The sequence below is a fragment of the Odocoileus virginianus genome, chromosome 16 (assembly GCF_023699985.2).
Source record: "Odocoileus virginianus isolate 20LAN1187 ecotype Illinois chromosome 16, Ovbor_1.2, whole genome shotgun sequence".
NCBI lineage: Eukaryota > Metazoa > Chordata > Mammalia > Artiodactyla > Cervidae > Odocoileus > Odocoileus virginianus.
The window spans coordinates 5,339,718-5,358,349 of NC_069689.1; the positions used below are offsets into that span (position 1 = coordinate 5,339,718).

An 18,632-nucleotide genomic window follows, 5' to 3' on the forward strand; every position below is an offset into this window, starting at 1 on the left:
GCAGCATTGTTCTCCAGAAGATAGGAATGAGGAATGTGAACCACTGCCCAGCCCCGTGGAGAACATACCCTCGCTTGGGCCCCAAGGCTTAGGAGGTCCCCTCAGGTGCACATGAAGAGAGGAGATACCTCTGAGCACTGTCTCCACCTCCAGATCCTCACAGGTGCACATGAGGAGAGGAGACACCCTGAGCACTGTTCTCACTTCCGAGTCCCCACAGGTGCATGTGGGGAGAGAAGACACCCTTGAGCACTGGCCTCACCCCTCCAGGTCCCCATAGGTGCACGACCCCATCGGGCCTTCCTGCTGGACCTCTGGCCTGGGTCCACTTTCTCAAGCTTGCTTCAGGAAGAAACAGGGAGCAGCTCACGGGCGCCCTCTATCTCCAGCCCTCAGACCCGAGAAGAAAGGTTTCTAGGCTCCTCATCTCACTCTTCCTTCACAATCAGTCTATCTCTACCTCTACTGTGTAGGGGCCCTTTACTGTTCATCAGAAACTCAGATGTTTCATGTAATGTCAAACTCAATTCCCAGTTGGGGATTCTCTAAACCTCCACCATGCAGAAATGTTTACAAAGGGAGCAAGCTCTACACAAACAATGTGGGGAGGGGAAAACTGATACTTTCTTCTAAAAAACCATCAAGGTCAAGGCTGATCTTCACATATGACACCGGATGAATGTAGAATAAAGACAAGCTCTTTCTGGGACCGAGGGACTTTAGACATCTGCTTACTCGAAACAAAAAGAAACCTAGAAACCCGAAAAAGCCGCTGAATTAAGCAAGATCAAAAATAAAGTAGAAGGTGATCGATCCCACACTTGATCTTAGCAGAGAGGTCAAAAACTGACTGGATCCTGAAACAGAGACCCCTGCTGTAATCCCACAGCCTGCCCTGGAAAGACCCAACTCCCAAGACTCAGATGACGGTCTGGGCTCAATGTGACCTAAGGCTTGGGCAGCTAGGAACCAAGTGAGCCCAGGTTCATAGCCCTCTCATCCCAGAGCTCCCACCCTGGGCCTGAGTAAGGAGTGGGAGTCAGGAGGGGAGGAGCACAGAGTCTGAGCCAGCCCTTCCATTGGGTCATCACATCTAGTCCTTGTAACTCTGCCAGCTGAGATGCAGGAACCTCAGAACGCCTCCAGAGCCAAGGAGCAGTGGCAGCCCCCTGGGCCTGCTGGCCCATGGAGGAGCAGGCTGCAAGCTCCGGTCTCTGGGTCCCACAGTCCATGCCTGAGAGGTGACCTCAAGAGGGCCGGGTGACGGCCGGGAGATGAGCAGCCCCACCCGGCCTCAGCTGGTGCAGGGACAGGCCCTGGGCGCTCTAGTGAGTGGCTGCCCATGGAATGCAAGCCTGCTACTGGACAGCTTCCAATTTCTCAAGAAGACTAGACTTGTGGATTTTTAAAGGAAACCTCTAAAAGTTCTAACAACAACTCTGGTTGCAAAATAAGCACAAAGCTGCAGCTTGCCAGCTGGCATCCTCAAATGCTTGTGCCCACACCGGTCCCCAAGTGCAGAAGGTGGCCGGGGCCCCCTCCAGAGGGGAGACACCACTGTCACCCTTGTGCTACGAGGGGGAGCCCAGCAGGGACACGCATCTCTCCACCAAACAGCCAAAGCCTCTATCACTGCCTGCAGCCAAAAGTGGAAAAGGTTCTGGATGGGTCTGAAGGCTAGGCTGCAGGAGGCTATTTCTCAGGTTTGGGGGGCGGTGTGTGAGTGTCTCCAGAGCCCCCAACATGCTGGCGCCTTGCAGAGCCCTGTGACACTGAACTGCACTCAGCCCCTACCTACCCCTCGCCCAGCCACCCTCTCTGGACCCCATCCCCTAGCACCCCAGCCCCTGCCCACCTGGACTCACCTCTTCGCCAGCAGCTGAGACCTGGTCCCAGAGGGGGATGTCAGGTGGATCTGCAGGTCCCCACGGCGCGGGTGGGAGATGGAGACGCGGGCCACCACGTGCTCCAGGAAGCCCACATGCTGGTCTGTGTGGTCGGCGCAGGCAGTGGTCAGGGCGCTGGTCCACAGCGTCTGCACCACCGGGATGCTTCTGCCAGGGATGCGGGGAGGGCTTAGTGTGGGGCTCCAAACCCCTAAGTTGTGCACCAGGGGATAGGACAGGCCTCCTGGCCAAAGACCCTTGTGTCCCCCTCTTAGACATGCCTGTCAGAGTCACATCACCTGCCCTAAAAGGGTTGATCATTCTGGGATTTGCTCAGAGAGACTTAAAGAGTGTCTTCCTGTGCAGACTCAGCCTGCACACCCAGAATTCGGCGCCCTCAGTGTGGAGGCTAGTCTCCTGAGCAGCCTGGGGCATGAGAGGCTTTAAAATCCCACCGCTCTGTCTCGAAGACTGGCCTTGAAAATACAGGTCATGATGCTGAATGCTAACAACAGCAAACACTTCCTGAGCTGACTACATGCCGGGCACTGGCCCCTGGTCTGAATACTGACAAGGACCGACCCATTTAACCCAGAGAGGTCACAGAGCTATGGAGGGGCAGAGCTGGGACACATGGATACCTGTGAGGCTCTGAGTCCCCTGTGTCTTCCTGAGCCACCCTGTCCTACACAGACATCTGCATGGACCCACAGTCATGTTCAAGAAGCCAGGAAGTAGGAGAGGGACAAGGGACCTGGGGTCACTAGTGCAGGCCATGGTGACTGGCCCAGAGGACTCTTCACGGAGGCTGGACAGGAAGTCTGCTCTGGACATTCCTGCTGGAAGGCTGGCCCTCCCTCCTCCACCCCATAAAGGAAGTTTGTTCTCTGAACAAACCCAGGGGAGTTTACCATCTGGGGTGGATTCTGGGCATAGGCACCATACCCCGATCCCTCAGGGCTCAGCTCCTCCAGGGTTTTCTCACCCACTCCCCAGACAGAGCAGACAAGCCTTCCCCTGACACTGCTGCAGAGCCGGGCCAGGCCACCCACCAATGCTGCACCTGCACAGCTCACCCTGATGGCCTGTGAGCTTAAGAAAGGCCACCCTCTGCCCAGCAGCGCAGGAGCAACTCTGCGACGCTGGGCCAGCACTCAGTTTACCGCGGGGAGCGCTGTTCCCACTATGCCCGACTTCCCTCTGGGGAGGGGGCTTCCCCCCAGAGGGAGCTCCCGTGTGGGCTCAGTGTCTACGGAATTAAATCGCTTGGCTCAACAGGGCCTGAGTCATAAAAAACAATCAAAACACTTATAAACAGTGATGCAATTTCCCCAGAGGCTCTCTAAATATTTGAAAACATGACTTGTATATGTCGTAAACTGACTAAGAGATGCTTACTTCTCCCAGTGCTTCTCCCAGGTTTTACTGTCAGTGTTTAGTGGTCAGCAGCCCTGCCCAGCCCCGCGGGCGTTCACTCATCTCCAGGTAAACTATTCCCGCCTCCTGAATTGAGGAGGCAATGTGGGTGCTGGGGAAGGGGGTGGTGGACACTCCCCTGTGAAGACTCACAAAGCAACCCTATACTCTCCTCAGCTGAAAAGCAAGACGGGGGTGAAACAGACACAAAGTCACAACCAACTCCCACCCTCAACCATCTGCCAGCTGGGATGGGGAGCAATCACCCTTCTCTAGAAATGCATCCCACCCAGGAAACCCCACTATCAGTGGTGAGGGGCCTGACCTCAGGATACAGGAACAGGAGTGAAGACCCCCACACCCCCCACAGCTGCCTCCCCAGCCTGGCCTTGCAGCTGATGCCCCAAGAGGAAAGCGCATTTTAGGGAACATGTGTGGCGTCCTCACTGAGTTTGGCAGAGCCTCTCAGGGGCTCCAGATGCCAGCCCTCTCTGAGGGCACACAGACTGGCCAGGCTGAGCACAGAAGCTGCAGGGTTTCAGTTAAATCATGCACAGAAACACAAACGCAGGTAAGCTGCACGTTAATCACAAGAGCTGATCTAGAGAGATCATAAAACTCCCAAGATAACTGAGAACATTCTTCTGCTACTAAACTCTGAAACTGTCATCTGTGCACAAAGTCATCTCTCCAGGACCCCAGGGAGCCTGAGGACTTAAGAGGTCCCTTCAGACCCAGTGATATTCAAGCTGTGGGGGCTGCCCTCCTGGAAAAGGGCTCTGGGGACAGAGATGTGTCCCTTCCTGCTGAACTGTGCCAGACTCAAAGATGGACCCTCCAGGTGTTCCTTCATCCTATGCCCCTCAGCAGCTCCCCGCTCAGTGAAGGTGGGGAAGGGCGACGAGCCCGAAGGCTCATAATCACTTCCGAGATCTTGCATTCAGCTTTTTCTGGTACATGACACCATCTAATTGCTCATATATCTGTCGAGATAAGTTCCCAATTTACTAAATTCAAGGCACTCACCTAGTCATGGTGCTTATAATCTTAGGGTGTCCAAGTGACATTCAGAACCAGAGGCAGAACTGTTTTCGAGTAAACCAAGTGTTGGGGAAAAGCAGGAGAAGCCGGGCAGCAGCAGGGGTACCCCCTGCCCCCTCCGCTCTGCTCAAGCTGGGAGGCCATGGCAGTCAGCACAGGGACCTCCCTCCACTGCTGTGCTTTACAAATTGTCTGTGGTAGCCCCGTGGCAGCCAAGTCTGTCGGCAACACTTTTCCAAAAGCATTTGGTCACTTCATGTATCTCTGTCACATTTTGGCAATTGTCATAATATTTCAAACTCTTCAATGAACTTTGAAGGTTTCACACATTTAATAAAGTTCTGGGGATGTTGATGTACTATTGTAAAAAGATTACGACTCACTGAAGGCTCAGATGATGGTGAGTCTTTTTCTTTTTTAGCAGTAAAAGTCTTTCTTTTTTTTTCTTTTTAGCAGTAAAGTACTTCTTACTAAGGTAGGTACATTGTCCTCTTAGACACAGTGCTATTGTACACAATAGACTACAGTATATTAGAAATGTAACTTCTGTATGCATCAGGAAACCAAAAAGGTCATATGACTTGTTTTATTGCAGTGATCTGGAACTGAACCCATAACATCTCCCAGGTCTGCCCCACTTTGCACTCCCACCTGGAAGACCCCTCCAGCTTAGTTTCAAGCCCAGACTTGCATCCTGGCCCAGAGTATTTCAGAACCCCTGGAAACCCCGCCTGTATCTCTCCAGTGTCTATGGTGACTTCCTAGAACACAACTATGGTGACTTCCTAGAACAACGAGGACAACTGTATCATCCAAGCTCCAATACTCATCTCAGAAGCAGGGAGCACTGGACTTCCCTGGCATTCCATTGGTTAAGACTCCGTGCTTCTACTGCAGGGAGCACAAGTTCAACACTGATCTGGGAAGATCCCACAAGCTGTGGAGCAACTAATCCCATGCACCACAACTAAGGAGCTTGTGCTCTGGAGCCCATGTTCTGCAACAAGAGAAGCCACTGCAATGAGAAGCCTGTGTACCAACTAGACAAAAGCCTGTGCAGCAATGAGGACTCAGCACAGCCAAATTAAAAAAAAAAATAATAATTTCCAAACCTCACACCCGTGTTGGGGGTTTTGGATGAGTGAATCCATCCACACAGTGCTTAGAACAAAGGCTGGCACACAGTAAGCGCCTGATAATCATCACCCATCGACCCACTACATATTTATAAGCAGAGCTGTTATAAAAAGACCATCACATGTGGTCTGGTTTAACGAGATGCCAGAAGAGTAAACAGCATGTGGTTAATGCTCAGTTAATTCTTGAACATCTAGAAATAGATGTTCTGTTTTGGAGATAACCCTGAGTCAAAGCTTTTAGTTTTGAAGTATCTTTGCACAGTGGGTGAGTTCTTCAATAAAAGACCAGCCACACTAACCTACACACTGTCTGGATGGTAACCTTCCAAACCTGCTGAAACCAAAGACGAGCAGGTCAATTCCTCTTGCTTTAGAAGAGCCTGGCTGTCCTTCAGCATGGAGTTGGAAGGCAAAGATGTCATCAACTGTCCAGCTGTAACTGGGTCTTTAAAGATGTAGGGCCATGCTAGCTAGAAAATCCTATGGGTCAGATAAGATTCTTAAAAGCTGGGACTCTTTTTCATTCATGGGAATTATACTAAAGTTGATTTTCACTTTTAGAAAGGTTATAAAAGTGTCATTTCACCCTTTTCTGACACCCCTAGACTTTAAAATAATTTTGCACAGGCAGATGGCACTGGTCATGACCCTATTTACTTTCCATTAATTGACAGAAACATCTAAGGAGGTTTAAACCGTTTGTACCCAAGACCAGTCAAGAATGCCATCCTCGTGTGCCTGCAGGTTACAACAGAGGCTGGGCCTCCACTTGTGTTTCCACGGTGTCACCTGTATGGCCTGTACAAGTCATTCTCAAACATGAATGTGCCCAGTGAGGTCAAGGGACTTGCCCTCCTGCTGGGCCAAGACTCCACACTCGCTGACAGCCGCCTGCCCATGCTTGGCCCTTATGCCTGTTCTGTGGGTGCCGGGGGCTGCTCCAGGGTGGGGGTGGGTGAAGGCTATAATCAGGTGGCCCAGGGAGATCTGGAGATCAGTGTTTGGGAACGGGAGTGGGGGAAGGGCTTGCCCCTGAGGGGTGTGGGCAGGGCCGGCCCCTGGGGAGCAGGGGAGGCCTGGCTCCTCTTCTTCCTCACCACCCCACTCCCAAGGGCGCCTCTCTCCCAGCCTCTCCTGGTGGCTCCACGGCCTACTCCATGAACTTCAGGGATGACGACAGACACAGGCTGCTGCCCCCCCACTGCCAGATCTTGGATGCACAGCATCCAGACAAGGGGGTCAGCATGGCCTTTCTGCAGAGAATGACTGACAGCTCCCCTGACATTCCCTGATGGAAGCCTGCCCCCTGACCCCATCACCACCTCTCTGCTGCGCTGCTGGCCCTCTGCTCCTCTGGCCCGAGCCTGACTCAGGTTCGGGGTGGTGCTGGACAGAGCCTGCCAGCAGAGGGACACCAGTGGGGCCTAAGCAGTCCTCCAGGGCACAGGGGGCATGACACCCATGTCCGAGCACAGGCTGGATCTGCAGAGAGGGCAGTCCAGGGACTCCTCTGCTCACTGTCAGGGGGACCATCTCCCTGGACAGGACATACCCCAGGGAGGACTGAGGGGTGGACGAGGGTGGAGACGTGTTGGTACTCTTCATTCCTGCCCTGCACGTGACCAGGGACACCCAAGCCTCTGGACCACAACCCTACACGACCTCACCGACATCACTGCAGACTTGCCAGGACGCCTGCACTTAATCCCAGTGAACACGGTTCTCTGAAGTTCACACTGGGGTGGATTTGTCCTTCTACTCAGGAGGGAGGGCAGGGAAACGAGTCCCATGTGGGTACAAAGGTCTGCACAAGATGCCCAAGGAGACCCCTCTTCCCCCTCGCTGTCTCTCTCTCCCTCCCTGTCTCCCTCTCCTTTTCTCTCTGTCTCTCTCTTCTCTCTCCTCTCTCCTCTCTCTCTGCTCTCCACGGGAAGAACTAAAGCTGGGTCTAGGACACTCACAGCATTCCTGGATTCCACCATGAGAAGGAGAAACCAGAAAGAGGCTGAGAGAATGAACAGCCATCCTGGGGGACCCCTGGACCAAGAAGCATCCGTGGAGAGGGAGCAAGGAGAGGCAGGGGAGAAGCAGGTGTGTGGGAAGACTTCCTTTTCATCTTTAAGCCAAACCATCTGAGCAGCTTAGTCAAAGCTACACAAGAACCTGATGAAGGGAACCGGCCATGAGCACTGGGGGTGCCAAGCGCCCTAGCTCAAGTGACCCCGGCAGGCAGGCTGTGACCACAGGCCAAAGCAGGCATGTGATTCCATGTGGAGCACCTGGCTGCTGGCCCGGTGTGTCCGTGTCCTGGCCCTCACGTCCCTGGGGACAACCGAACCTGCAGCTGAGTCTGTGGTGTGGGACAGCTGGTTGGCTGACTAGTCCTGCGAGGCTAAGGCTGCTGAATGCAAAGACGATTTTCCCTTAGAGACAGACGTGTGATTCTCCTGTCTGCTGGAGTATGTGGGCTTTCTCTCCTCAAAGGACAGAAACAATGTCACACTGTGTGTGACGGCTGCGCCCCTCCACCCGTGCTGTCTAGACTCCATGGGCCAGCACTTAAAAAACAAAATAAAATAAAAATAAAAACAACCCTGCGCCACCGAGGCACCACTCTCCCATCTTAAAACTATTTCTGGCAGGAGAAGAATGCTTCATTCAGGAGCCGCCCGACGGGGAGGCCAGCGGGAGGGAAGGGCTGCAGCCCGGACGCGGCCCCGGGCCGGCGTCACGTAACCTAGAGCCTGAGGACCTGTGAGCCAGGCATCTCCCAACCAACCATGCAGAAGAACGCAACAGGCCTCCTCAGGCTCAGGGAACCTTCTACTTTCTTCTGAATCGGACAGTCTAAGGCTCCCCAGAGAAAGCAATGCCTTCCAGGGTCAAAAGTGAGACCTATCTGCTGGCCGACCAGCTGGTCAGGCCTGGAGGGATGAGCTGGCAGTCAGTCTTCACCATCAGCATCAGGAGGGAAATGTAATTTTTTCAAAGCTCCCACTGTGGTATTCATCCAACAAATACTTTCTGAATTCCTACTGCACACAAGGCATCAACAAAAAGTACTTCTCTGAAAATTTTATCGCAAAAGGGCATATTATAAGTGGATGCCTTCAAGGAAAAGGCGACCTCAGAGAGTGATCTGTATTTGTTGACAAAGCAAGAACCACTTTCAATCACCTCACCATTTTTTTAAAAAACACACATTTTCCGAAGGTTATCAGTGCTAGAAAGGAATGCATCTCATTCTTCCATTCTTCATCAGATTTTAAGATCTAGAGACACACACTCTAAAAAAGGGTAAAAGGGACAGCGGCAACAGTAGAATTCAGGAGAAACATTCGAGCCTAATGGAACAGGGTTCTTGCCATTTTGATTACTTGACAGCTGAAAATTTTAAAACAAAAAGTTTAATGAACAAATGCAACTGACTAAGAATAACTTGCACAAAGGGCAGTGCTCAACCTTGGCAGGAAGGTGAGGCCAGGACCCTGCGAAACACGGCTCTAGGCAGGTTAAACCCCAGCGCTTAAATCTTCTAGTCATCGGAGCCCAAACACAGCGACACACTGTGGTGTTCCCTAGACACCGGACCCTGCCTGCAACAGAGGAGCAGCGGGGCTGCCATCCCGGGCCCTGGGGCAGGTGCCACTGCTGCCCGTCATCCTGGATGGCAGGGTAGTGCCCTCCTCTGGGAGCTCCGCTAAATACACGCTAAGAATTTCCAGTCCTCGTTAGGGGCTCAGGCTGAGGGGGCAACAGATAAGAGGGAACGACATTGACAGCCCGTGTGAACATCTACCCCCCACCCCCCGAACCCCCAAACGCCAGCCAGCGGGGCCCAGTGCATGTGCAGGAGCTGAGCTCACCTGGGCCTCTTGTCAGTGACGGCAACACAGGTGTGCTGTGGGGGCACCGCCATCCATTTCTTGGCCTCCACGACCAGGGCGTCTGCATCCACCAGGCCAAATCCATAGAGGTGGCTAACTGAAAAGACAGGGCCTTCAGACCCAGCCCCCCCATGCCCAGGGATGGCTGCCTGTGTCCCCCCATAGCTGCGGGGCCGTAGCCAGCTCCAGAGTGCCCCGGCTGCAGCCCCTGCCTGCTCAAGGATGCACCAGGGGCCTGGCAGCCTTACTCTCTGGACACAACTCTTTCAGACCAGGAGTGAGGGCCAGAAAATGTGTCCCGTTTGGGGGCAAAGTGAAAGAAATGCTGGGATGGTCTAGAACTTTCTTTCTGTGAGATGAGAACCAGTTTCTTTAGATTAAAGGGCATTCTTGGCATCTGTGCTCCCAAGAGAGTCCCTTGGACTGCAAAGAGATCAAACCAGCCAATCCTAAAGGAAATCAGTCCTGAATATTCATTGGAAGGACTGATGTTGAAGCTGAAACTCCAATACTTTGGCCACCTGATGGGAAGAACTAACTCACTGGAAAAGACCCTGATGCTGGGAAAGATTGAGGGCAGGATGGGAAGGGGATGACAGAGGATAAGATGGTTGGATGGCATCACCAACTTGATGGGCCTGAGTTTGAGCAAGCTCCAGGAGTTGGTGATGGACAGGGAAGCCTGGAGAGCTGCAGTCTATGGGTCGCGAAGAGTCAGACACAACTGAGTGACTGAACCAAACTGTGCTCCCTGAGTCTTGAACCAGACGAGAAAACCAAGACCCAAGGTGCTGTGGCTCACGTAACCACACGTGCAGTAGACACAATCAAACAAGGCTCCACTCTTCTCTTTTGCCATTTGCTTTCCCTGTGGAATTTCCAGGGCGTCTGGGGAAAGCAGCATCGCCCAGCACACAGGCTGGCCTGAGTCAGTGTTTAATCTAGCTATGCAGGGGAGTTTCAGAGTTAGGAGGCAAGGTTAAAAGCTAGATACAACCCCTTTTCATACTAATTAGGCCAAAACTGAAATGTAGATCAGCTCCTGCTACAACACACCACTACCACCAACATCCCTGTAAGACAAGGATGCATCAGGTATAGTCAACCTCCTCATTAAAGGAACGTCTCTTGGAACTTGGGGTGACAACACTTGACCTATAATTTACAGAGAGGAATGTCAGGCTTGGTGTCAAAATAGTTGGATCTGACCCTAAGAAAAAGGAAAATGTTCTCCTTAATATACCATGGCTGAATGTAGATCATTTTGTCTCTGGTAAGAAGAAAGACAGACAAACCCAGGAGCACACTCCTATCACCACCTGCTCAAGAGGCCTCACATACCTGGCTGCAAGCCTGACCACGGGCTGAGCTCACAGTACTGGGTCAGCCCCAAGCTGTGATGGCAGACAGCCCTTTTAAAACACAAGGACTTGCTGACAGAAATTCTACAGTTATAAAGTAACTCACATAACCATCTCAGTGTCTTCACTGTACAGATGTGGAAACTTAGGGATAGCTACTCAGGGCTAAGAGTGCAAACTGCCCTCAGGTGGCACGCAAGCAAACTTCATTTATTATGATTGGCATCAAGCCATGACTGACTGGGGGGCTTCCCTGGTGGCTTAGGTGGTAAAGAATCTGCCTGTAATACAAGAGACCTGGGTTTGATACCTGGATTGGGAAGATCCCCTGGAGAAGGGAATGACAATCCACTCCAGTATTCTTGCCTGGAGAATTCCAAGAACAGAGGAGTCCAGTGGAGTACAGTCCATGGGGTCACAAAGAGTGGGACACGACTGAGCTACTAACACACACACATGACTGACTAGATGTAATGCAGTTTTCTTTTAGAATATATTCCTTTGTGTAAAAAAAAAAAAAAGGCAAAAATTTAAAGAGAACCATGAAGTCAGTAATGGTACTGAGGCCCCTGATGTGGCAAAGGTTGTGAGGTTTAGGGAGCCCAATACACAAGTGACCATAGGTACTCTCCTTAAACTACTAAGTTCGCTCTCCTCATTCTTGTGACACACAATTACTGTCATCTGGGGTTTTTTTTGTGTGTGTGTGTGTGAGAAATCCATGTTCCCCCATACAGGCTCTGGGAGGTCACCCCACAAGCCCTGCCCGGATGGCACCTGGCCCTGCCCAGCCCCCAAGTCTCGGCCGCACCTTTATGACCAGCACCGTTCACCTTCCAGTCGTTTGCTTTGAGGTGGGCCGGCCTGGACGTCTTCACCAGCAAGTGCTGGACGTCCCTCCAGGTCAGCTGGCTGCTGCAATGACACAAGGACAGACAGCTGTACTCACATCGGTCAGCAACACTGACCGCCAGGTCCGTCAGAGGCGGGGCGTTGGGGGCTGGCCTCACTCCTGTACTTGAGGAAGCCCCAAGACACCACCACGTGGCAAGGGTAGATGTCACACCCTCTCGGTCAAGAATCATTTTTGATCCTCAATGCCTGAGATAAGATGGTGCAGCAGATGACCTGACACCCACAGGGGCAAGTCTAGCCTTGGGCCACAATCCCCTTGAATCCATGAGATGATAGTACTGTGTGTTAGCACAGTGGTGGGAAAACCTGGGCTGGTCTGCACCCCATGAGGGAGTGCTCTGTGTACTGGGGCATGCCAGCCATCACCTGTCCACACCCCACTCCCAGGACTATTGGCCACATATTAGAATTGGAGATTCTAGTTACTCTACCTTTATGATATATTCATTCTGGTGTAGAGTACAAGCACTTCGTTAAAGAACACTGGCCTGCTACCAAAAATGCACAGATAAGATATCCTTGCCTGCCTTTTCAACACTTCTCAACACAAGCTCTCAAGATCCCTCTGTCCACAGTGCTAGGACTGTGTCACAGACAAGAGCAGACACAGCCTTCAACATCTCCTCCTCAACAGCACCTGCCTCACAGACATCTTTCCAGCTGCCTGCTCTTCATGTGCGTGTGTTTGCAAACATGCATAAAGTGAAATGTACCATCTTAATGGTTCTTAGACATACAGTTCAGTGCCATTAAACACATTCCCTGTGCTGTGCAATCATCACCACCGTTTACCTCCAGAACTTGATCATCTTAAGCCACCAAACCTCTGCACCCGTCAAGCACCAACTCCCCTCCTCCCTCCCATCCCCAGCCCCCACTCCCACCACCTTCCATCTCTGTGAATCTGAGGACTCCAGGTGCCTCACATGAGTGGAGTCATGTGGGATTTGACCCTCTGTGACTGACTTAGTTCATGCAGTGTGATGCCCTCGCTGCTGCAGGGGTCAGGTCTCCCTTCTCAAGCTGAACTACATTCCATGGCTGCACAGACCACACTAACCTATTGATGGATGCCTGAGGCACTTCCTCCTTTTGCTATTGAGTAACGCTACTAGGAACATGGCCATAAAAACATTTCTTTGAGCCCCTGCTTTTAATCCCTGTGGGTGCACACCCACAAGTGTAATTGTTGGATCACATGATAATTCTTTAATTTTTTTGAGGAGCCATTAGGTTTTCTAACAGCAGCTGCACTGTTTTACTTTCCCAACAAATGTCCCCTCTTTACCTGCTTTCCTCCGAGACACTCATCTGTAGCTTGGGTCCTGGTGGGGTGTCCTCCTCTCTGGGGGCTCTCACTCCCCAGTCCTAGCCCTGGCCTCCCCTGACTTCACCACATTCTCTCTACTGTGCTTGTCCCTGGCCAGATATTGGCCTCCTGGCTGCCTCATCGCAACTGCTTCCATCGGTCCAGTTTCCAGACTTTTCTTGGCACAAGCTGACCTGCTCACCCATGGCCCCACTTGAGGACCACAGCCAGCCTCACTGTCAGAGGAGAACCTGCGGCCCCAGATGGCCAGGGCCACATCCTCTGGCAAAGAGGTGGGTACAGACCACACCTCTGACAGAAAAGCCGGTTGCAGGACATGACCCCAGCTGGAGAGTTTAGGGACAGGCCACGCCCCCTGAAGGAGAGGTCAGGCACAGACCATGCCCTCTGGTGGAGAGGGGACACTGGTCATGCCCTTCGGCAGAGAGGGCGGCACAGGCTGCACCCTCTGGTGGAGAGACCAGGCACGGACCATGCCCTCTGGTGGAGAGGGGGCATAGTCCGCACCTCCTGGTGGAGAGGCCAGGTATTAGATGGACCTCACCCTCCAGTGGAGAGGGGCAGACCATGCCCTCAGGTGGAGAGGGGGCAGACCACACCCTCTGGTGGAGGGGGGGCAGACCACGCCCTCTGGTGGAGAGGGGACAGGCCACGCCCTCTAGTGGAGAAGGGGCAGACCACGCCCTCTGGCGGTGACGTTGGGCACAGACTGCTCCCCTTAACAGAAAGGCCAGGCACAGGCTCTGCAGTCCAGATGGCAGATGCCGCCACAGCCCCATCCTTGCTTGTTTGGGCTGGTCCCTGCTCATGACCATGGGGTCCGCAAGGATGCAGAATGCTTCCCCTCGCCCGGAAGCTTAGCATAAGGCACCAGGAAGCCTGGGCTTCAGTGGTGACGACAGAGGGTCCAGAAAGGGAGGCTGTGAGAAACTATTTTCCTAGGGGGAAACCCACCTCTTTTCTGATGATAGTAATAAAATCACACTCACAGTTGTATGGAAACATATCTAAGAAATGGGGTTGGACATGGTTTCTCATGAAGAAGGGACTGATGTGACATTCCAAGATGGCCCTGAACTCCCTGCTGACCCTTGGGGCGGTTCTCACACACTCTGGCTCTTCCTTCATCCTGTCACTTGCTGCCTGCTGGCCTCCTGCAGGAGAGTTTCTCTCCTCTCCTGGGCCACCTGGCTTTGCCAGGAAGACACTGCACACATGAGCAGCGGTCCTGGCCCTGGAGCCTCCAAATCCCCTCAGCTGAGGCTGGCAGCGTGCCCATTGTAACTCCTTCCTCCCTTGACCAACTCTTGCACTTAGACGCTCTAAGTGGACACTGTGTCCAATGATGCCTGCCATCTGTAAAATTCTGAGGATGGGCTACAATGATGAGGAGATACCGATCAGGGAGTTCATGAGTCCATTGGCCAGGTTTAATGGAACGAGTGGCACAAAACAGGGCTTGTTTTCTATGCATCCTCAACTAACAAAATTCCTTCCACATTTCCAAAAAGGGAGGAGAGAAAATATAAAACAATGAATTACTAAGTATGTGAATGCAACTTTCTACACAAATAACTATTTAGTATTTTTAAAATGAGCCCCAGGACACAGAGTTGACATTTTGGCCTGAAAATCAAACATACCTATTTCTTTGTTAAATGGGTAGCATTTGAGCTTTATTCTCTTTCTCCTGATGCAAATCAACAAGCAAAACACACATAATTAGATGGACTCAGCAACCCAAACACAACTTCTTACAATCTTATCTGCAGCAAATGACTCCTTCAAAGGCATAGATTGTTGTTGGGGGCCATTGTTGATGTTTAAACTAAAACCTGTTTTGATCCCATGACCATATGCAAAGTGGACCTATCCAACACATGGCAATTTTGGGGTTTTTATGTGGCTTGAAGCAGATAAATCATCACCACTCATGAACCCCCTTGACAGAGGGCAGCTGTATTGACCTAAAGTGTGATCTGGGGCGTGGTGCAGGCTTGAGGTTTGTACCCACCAGCTTCCTGTGCCCCTATGAAGGCAGGAGGCTGTGAGCTTGAAAAAGGGAGAGACAGGAAGGAGCCTCTTGACTCGTAAGGACGGCCTGAAAAAGGAAGACATCCTGACATCTGCTGTGACATGGGCAAACCTGGGAGACACTGTGCTGAGTGACGGGCAAACACTCTGTGACTCCATTCATTTGAAGGCCCAGAAGAGTCAGACTCGAAGACAGAGGACACAGCTGGTAACCACAGCTGTGTCCCTTCCCCAAAGTCACACGAGGAAGCCAGAATCCCAGGACCTCAGATGTAACTGCCCATGGAGATGGGATCATAAAGAGGTTGTTAAGGTGAAATGGGGTCCATACGGTGGGCCCTGATCCATTGTAACTGGCGTCCTTATCAAAGGATCTAAACACATGCATGACAAGGAAGCCTGATGCGCTACAGTCCATGGGGTCGCAAAGGGTCAGACATGACTAAGTGACTGAACAACAAACACACACGCACAAAGAAGGCCGCGTGAGCACATGGAGGGAAGGTGACACACCAAGGAGAGAGGCCTCAGAGGAAACCAGCCCTGCGACATTCAGCCTTAGACCTCTGGCCCTGGGACTGTGAATATACAGTCTAGGAATATCTCCTGTCCAAGCTCTGTCTGTGTGTTTTGTTGTGGCAGAGCTGTCTCCTGGGGACAGGAGCTGGCTGGACAGAGAGGGACATCCTGCAGGGGGTGGTAGAGATGGTCATACAACAATGAATATACTTCATCAACTACACACTTAAAATGGCTTAAATGGTAAATTTTACATTATGTGTATTTTGATACATTAAACATCTTTTTTAAAAAAAAGAAGAAAAAAGAAAGGTAAAGAAGGGAAGACAAGTGAGAACTTACTTTGCTTCCAAGGCCAAGGCGATGATGCCGGCAACCATGGGGGCTGAGACCGAGGTTCCGGTGTGGCCATCTGTGCAGCGCTGACGCAGGTCCGTGGTCACCTGGGTGGGGGGGCAGCAAGCAGCTGGGTCAGAGGCTGCTCAGGACACTGCCCTGGGCAGGCTAAATTTGACTCAGGGACGGAAGAGGTGCTATGCAGACACATCTCAGGGACAGAGGTTTCCATGGGTCTGGCACCCCCAGCAACAGGCTGATAGTGTGGTGGGGAGATGGGGTCCCAGCTACACACCCACACCTCTGCAGATGCACCCTGAGACTCCATGGAGAGACAATGAAACAGAGGGGCATCCACAGCAAGACTCCTTGCCAGGGTCCCCATCAATGACCCCCAAGTCGCCCCAACTTCAGAGCAGCGTGAAAGACATGCAGGTGCCAGGTGGTCTAGAGAGCATCTCTGCTGTGAGCCAGAGGCTGGGGATGGGTCAGAAGTCACAGACCACCCCTACCAGGATGTCCTCCTCATGGCTGGCAGTGTTCCAAAGCCCCCACCCTGTCTGCTGCAAGAGCTACACGTGGAGCACCCTCGGGCAGGGCGCAGACTCTGAGTCTCACCATAGCACGGCCTGATTGCACCCCCCTGAACTGAGGTGGTGACCTCACGTAGGCACTGGTAGGAGACATCTATTGTGCTAGGAGGGGTGCTGGCCCTGCAGTGACCCCCATACTAGTGCAAATGGAGTGAAGGCTGCCACCCAGCCAACTGTTAGGTCAGGGGTTTATCCTGGATGATCCAGCAGGCCCGATGTAATCACAGGCCCTTACATCTGTCAGAGAGATGTGGCTCAAGGACTTGATCTATGCTGCTGGCTTTAGAGAGGATGCTGGGGATGCAAGTCAGGAAGGTGGGTGGCCCACAGCAGCCAGGAACTGGCCTCGGCAGCCAGCCCATGAGATGGGAGCTCAGTCCTAAAACCACAAGCAACTGAGGTCTGCCAACATGTGGGACGCGTACTGGACAGGCCCTCCTATTAAGCCTATGGAAAACAAGCAGCCCAGCTGACACCTGGACTCAGCCTTGTGAGGCCTAGAAAATGGGCCCATGGAGGCTGCTGCATTTGTGCCCCCAGAGCTGTGAGATGGCCCAGCTGTGCTGTTTCCAGCTGGGAATCTTGGGATCATTTGTTATGGTGCCAACAGGAGACTAACATAACTGCAACTGCCAGGCTCCAGTCACCCATCTGCAAATCCCTGAGAAAGAATTTCCCCTGTGGGAAAAGTCCGGAGCCTCTTACAGAGTGTCTTTCCTTCGTCAGGGCGCAGCAAGGCCAACCATCACCCCAAGAGAGGGAGCCTGTGCGGATCACACACATAGGAAGACTCACGGGGTACTGGCAGGGACCAGCTTACTTCCCCTCCTCGACCCTGGGGAGGGCAGGGAGCCGCGAGGAGGCTGCACCCTCTGTGACCCCAGGATCCTCCTGCCAATGGGCTATTGACACGCCCTTCCCAGGGCTGCTGGAGAAGCAACACTGGTGCCTGGCACATGCTTGTGCTCAGTCCAAAGTGACCGGAGGGAAATGGGGGTGTCTGGACAGAAGACCGAGCTCCTGAGAGCAGGGAAGGCCTGGGGCTGGCTCTGCAGCCTCAGAGAAAAGGGTGTGAGCAGAGGAGCCTCCCCTGGCTAGCAGAAGGGGATAGTGGAGCCAGGGTGGGCCGCCCCCTCCTGAGACCCTCTGTGCTGCTGGGACGTGGTGTGGCCGTGTTAACAAGAGTGTGAAGGAGGGAGAGGTGCTGCCTCAGCACCAGGCAGTCGTTGCCGTCGGCACTCGGTGCACGAGAGCGACAGGGGCCCAAGCTACACTTGCTGTCGGATGCCTACCCGAACACAGACACAAGCTGCTGAGCATCCAGCACAGGGCGCGCCCCCTGGCAGGGTCTCTAAGGGACTCAGCAAACACCTTGCCTTGGCTGAGTTGAAACAAAATCACCTGGCACCTGTGCTACCAGGGAAGGGCCCTGGACAGCTGCTGCCCACTGTTTTTCTCCTCTGCCCTCCGCCCAGCGACACCCAGTTACTGAAAGTCAGGGCTCAGAGAATTCTTTATGAAGAGACGCAGCAGAAATTAAGGCATTCTATAGCTAAGGTGTATGCTTGTGCATGCACACACACACATACACACACGCACATAAACACACCCATGCACCGGCTGTGTGACTCATTAAGCACACAGAACTGCAAGCCTTGCTCCCAGGGACGGGGCCCCCTCACACGCACCATCCCCCTACTCCAGCCCAGGCCTCTGACAGGTCCTAAGTCCATGCTCAAACCAGCTAGATATTTAAAGCAACAGGACACCATTCAGCATCTCGGCACCATCCCAGGGATGCGTGTTCCAGCAGAAAGGAAAGTAACAACTTAATGAGTACTTTTGTGAGCCGGCCGAGGCCAATGCCAGGCTGGCAGCAGGAGGACCATTGATCCTCCCGGTGCTGCAAAGGACAGTGGGCAATGGGAAGCCTCAGGCTCCTTCAGGAAAGTGTAAAAATGTGCCTGCAAATAACATCTACAGATGTGGCCAGGCAGCAGGAGAAATGAAAAGACGCCAGGGAGTTTTCAGGTTAAACCACGCCTGGCCAGCTCCAAGGTCTCATTTTTTAGACATCTAAAAACCATCCTAAGGATTGTGCACTTGAATTCTGCATTGACTTCAACTTGAAACCCTCCCCTCCTACCTTTTTTAAAGTATGAAAGCACCTGGGGA

The 18,632-nt window shown here is 52.7% G+C and overlaps 1 protein-coding gene across 2 annotated transcripts in view; it reads right to left on the reverse strand.

Moving 5' to 3' along the window:
* PCSK6 (proprotein convertase subtilisin/kexin type 6) overlaps window positions 1–18,632 on the reverse strand; it is a 167,341-nt gene that overhangs the window by 40,278 nt on the left and 108,431 nt on the right. For both annotated transcript variants that reach the window (XM_070477663.1, XM_020911825.2), the window contains exons 9-12: window positions 15,871–15,971; window positions 11,542–11,645; window positions 9,349–9,466; window positions 1,866–2,054 (exon numbers count right to left, since the gene is read on the reverse strand). In XM_070477663.1, coding sequence (XP_070333764.1) covers window positions 1,866–2,054; window positions 9,349–9,466; window positions 11,542–11,645; window positions 15,871–15,971 — 512 coding nt within the window. The remainder of the gene's footprint in view (window positions 1–1,865; window positions 2,055–9,348; window positions 9,467–11,541; window positions 11,646–15,870; window positions 15,972–18,632) is intronic.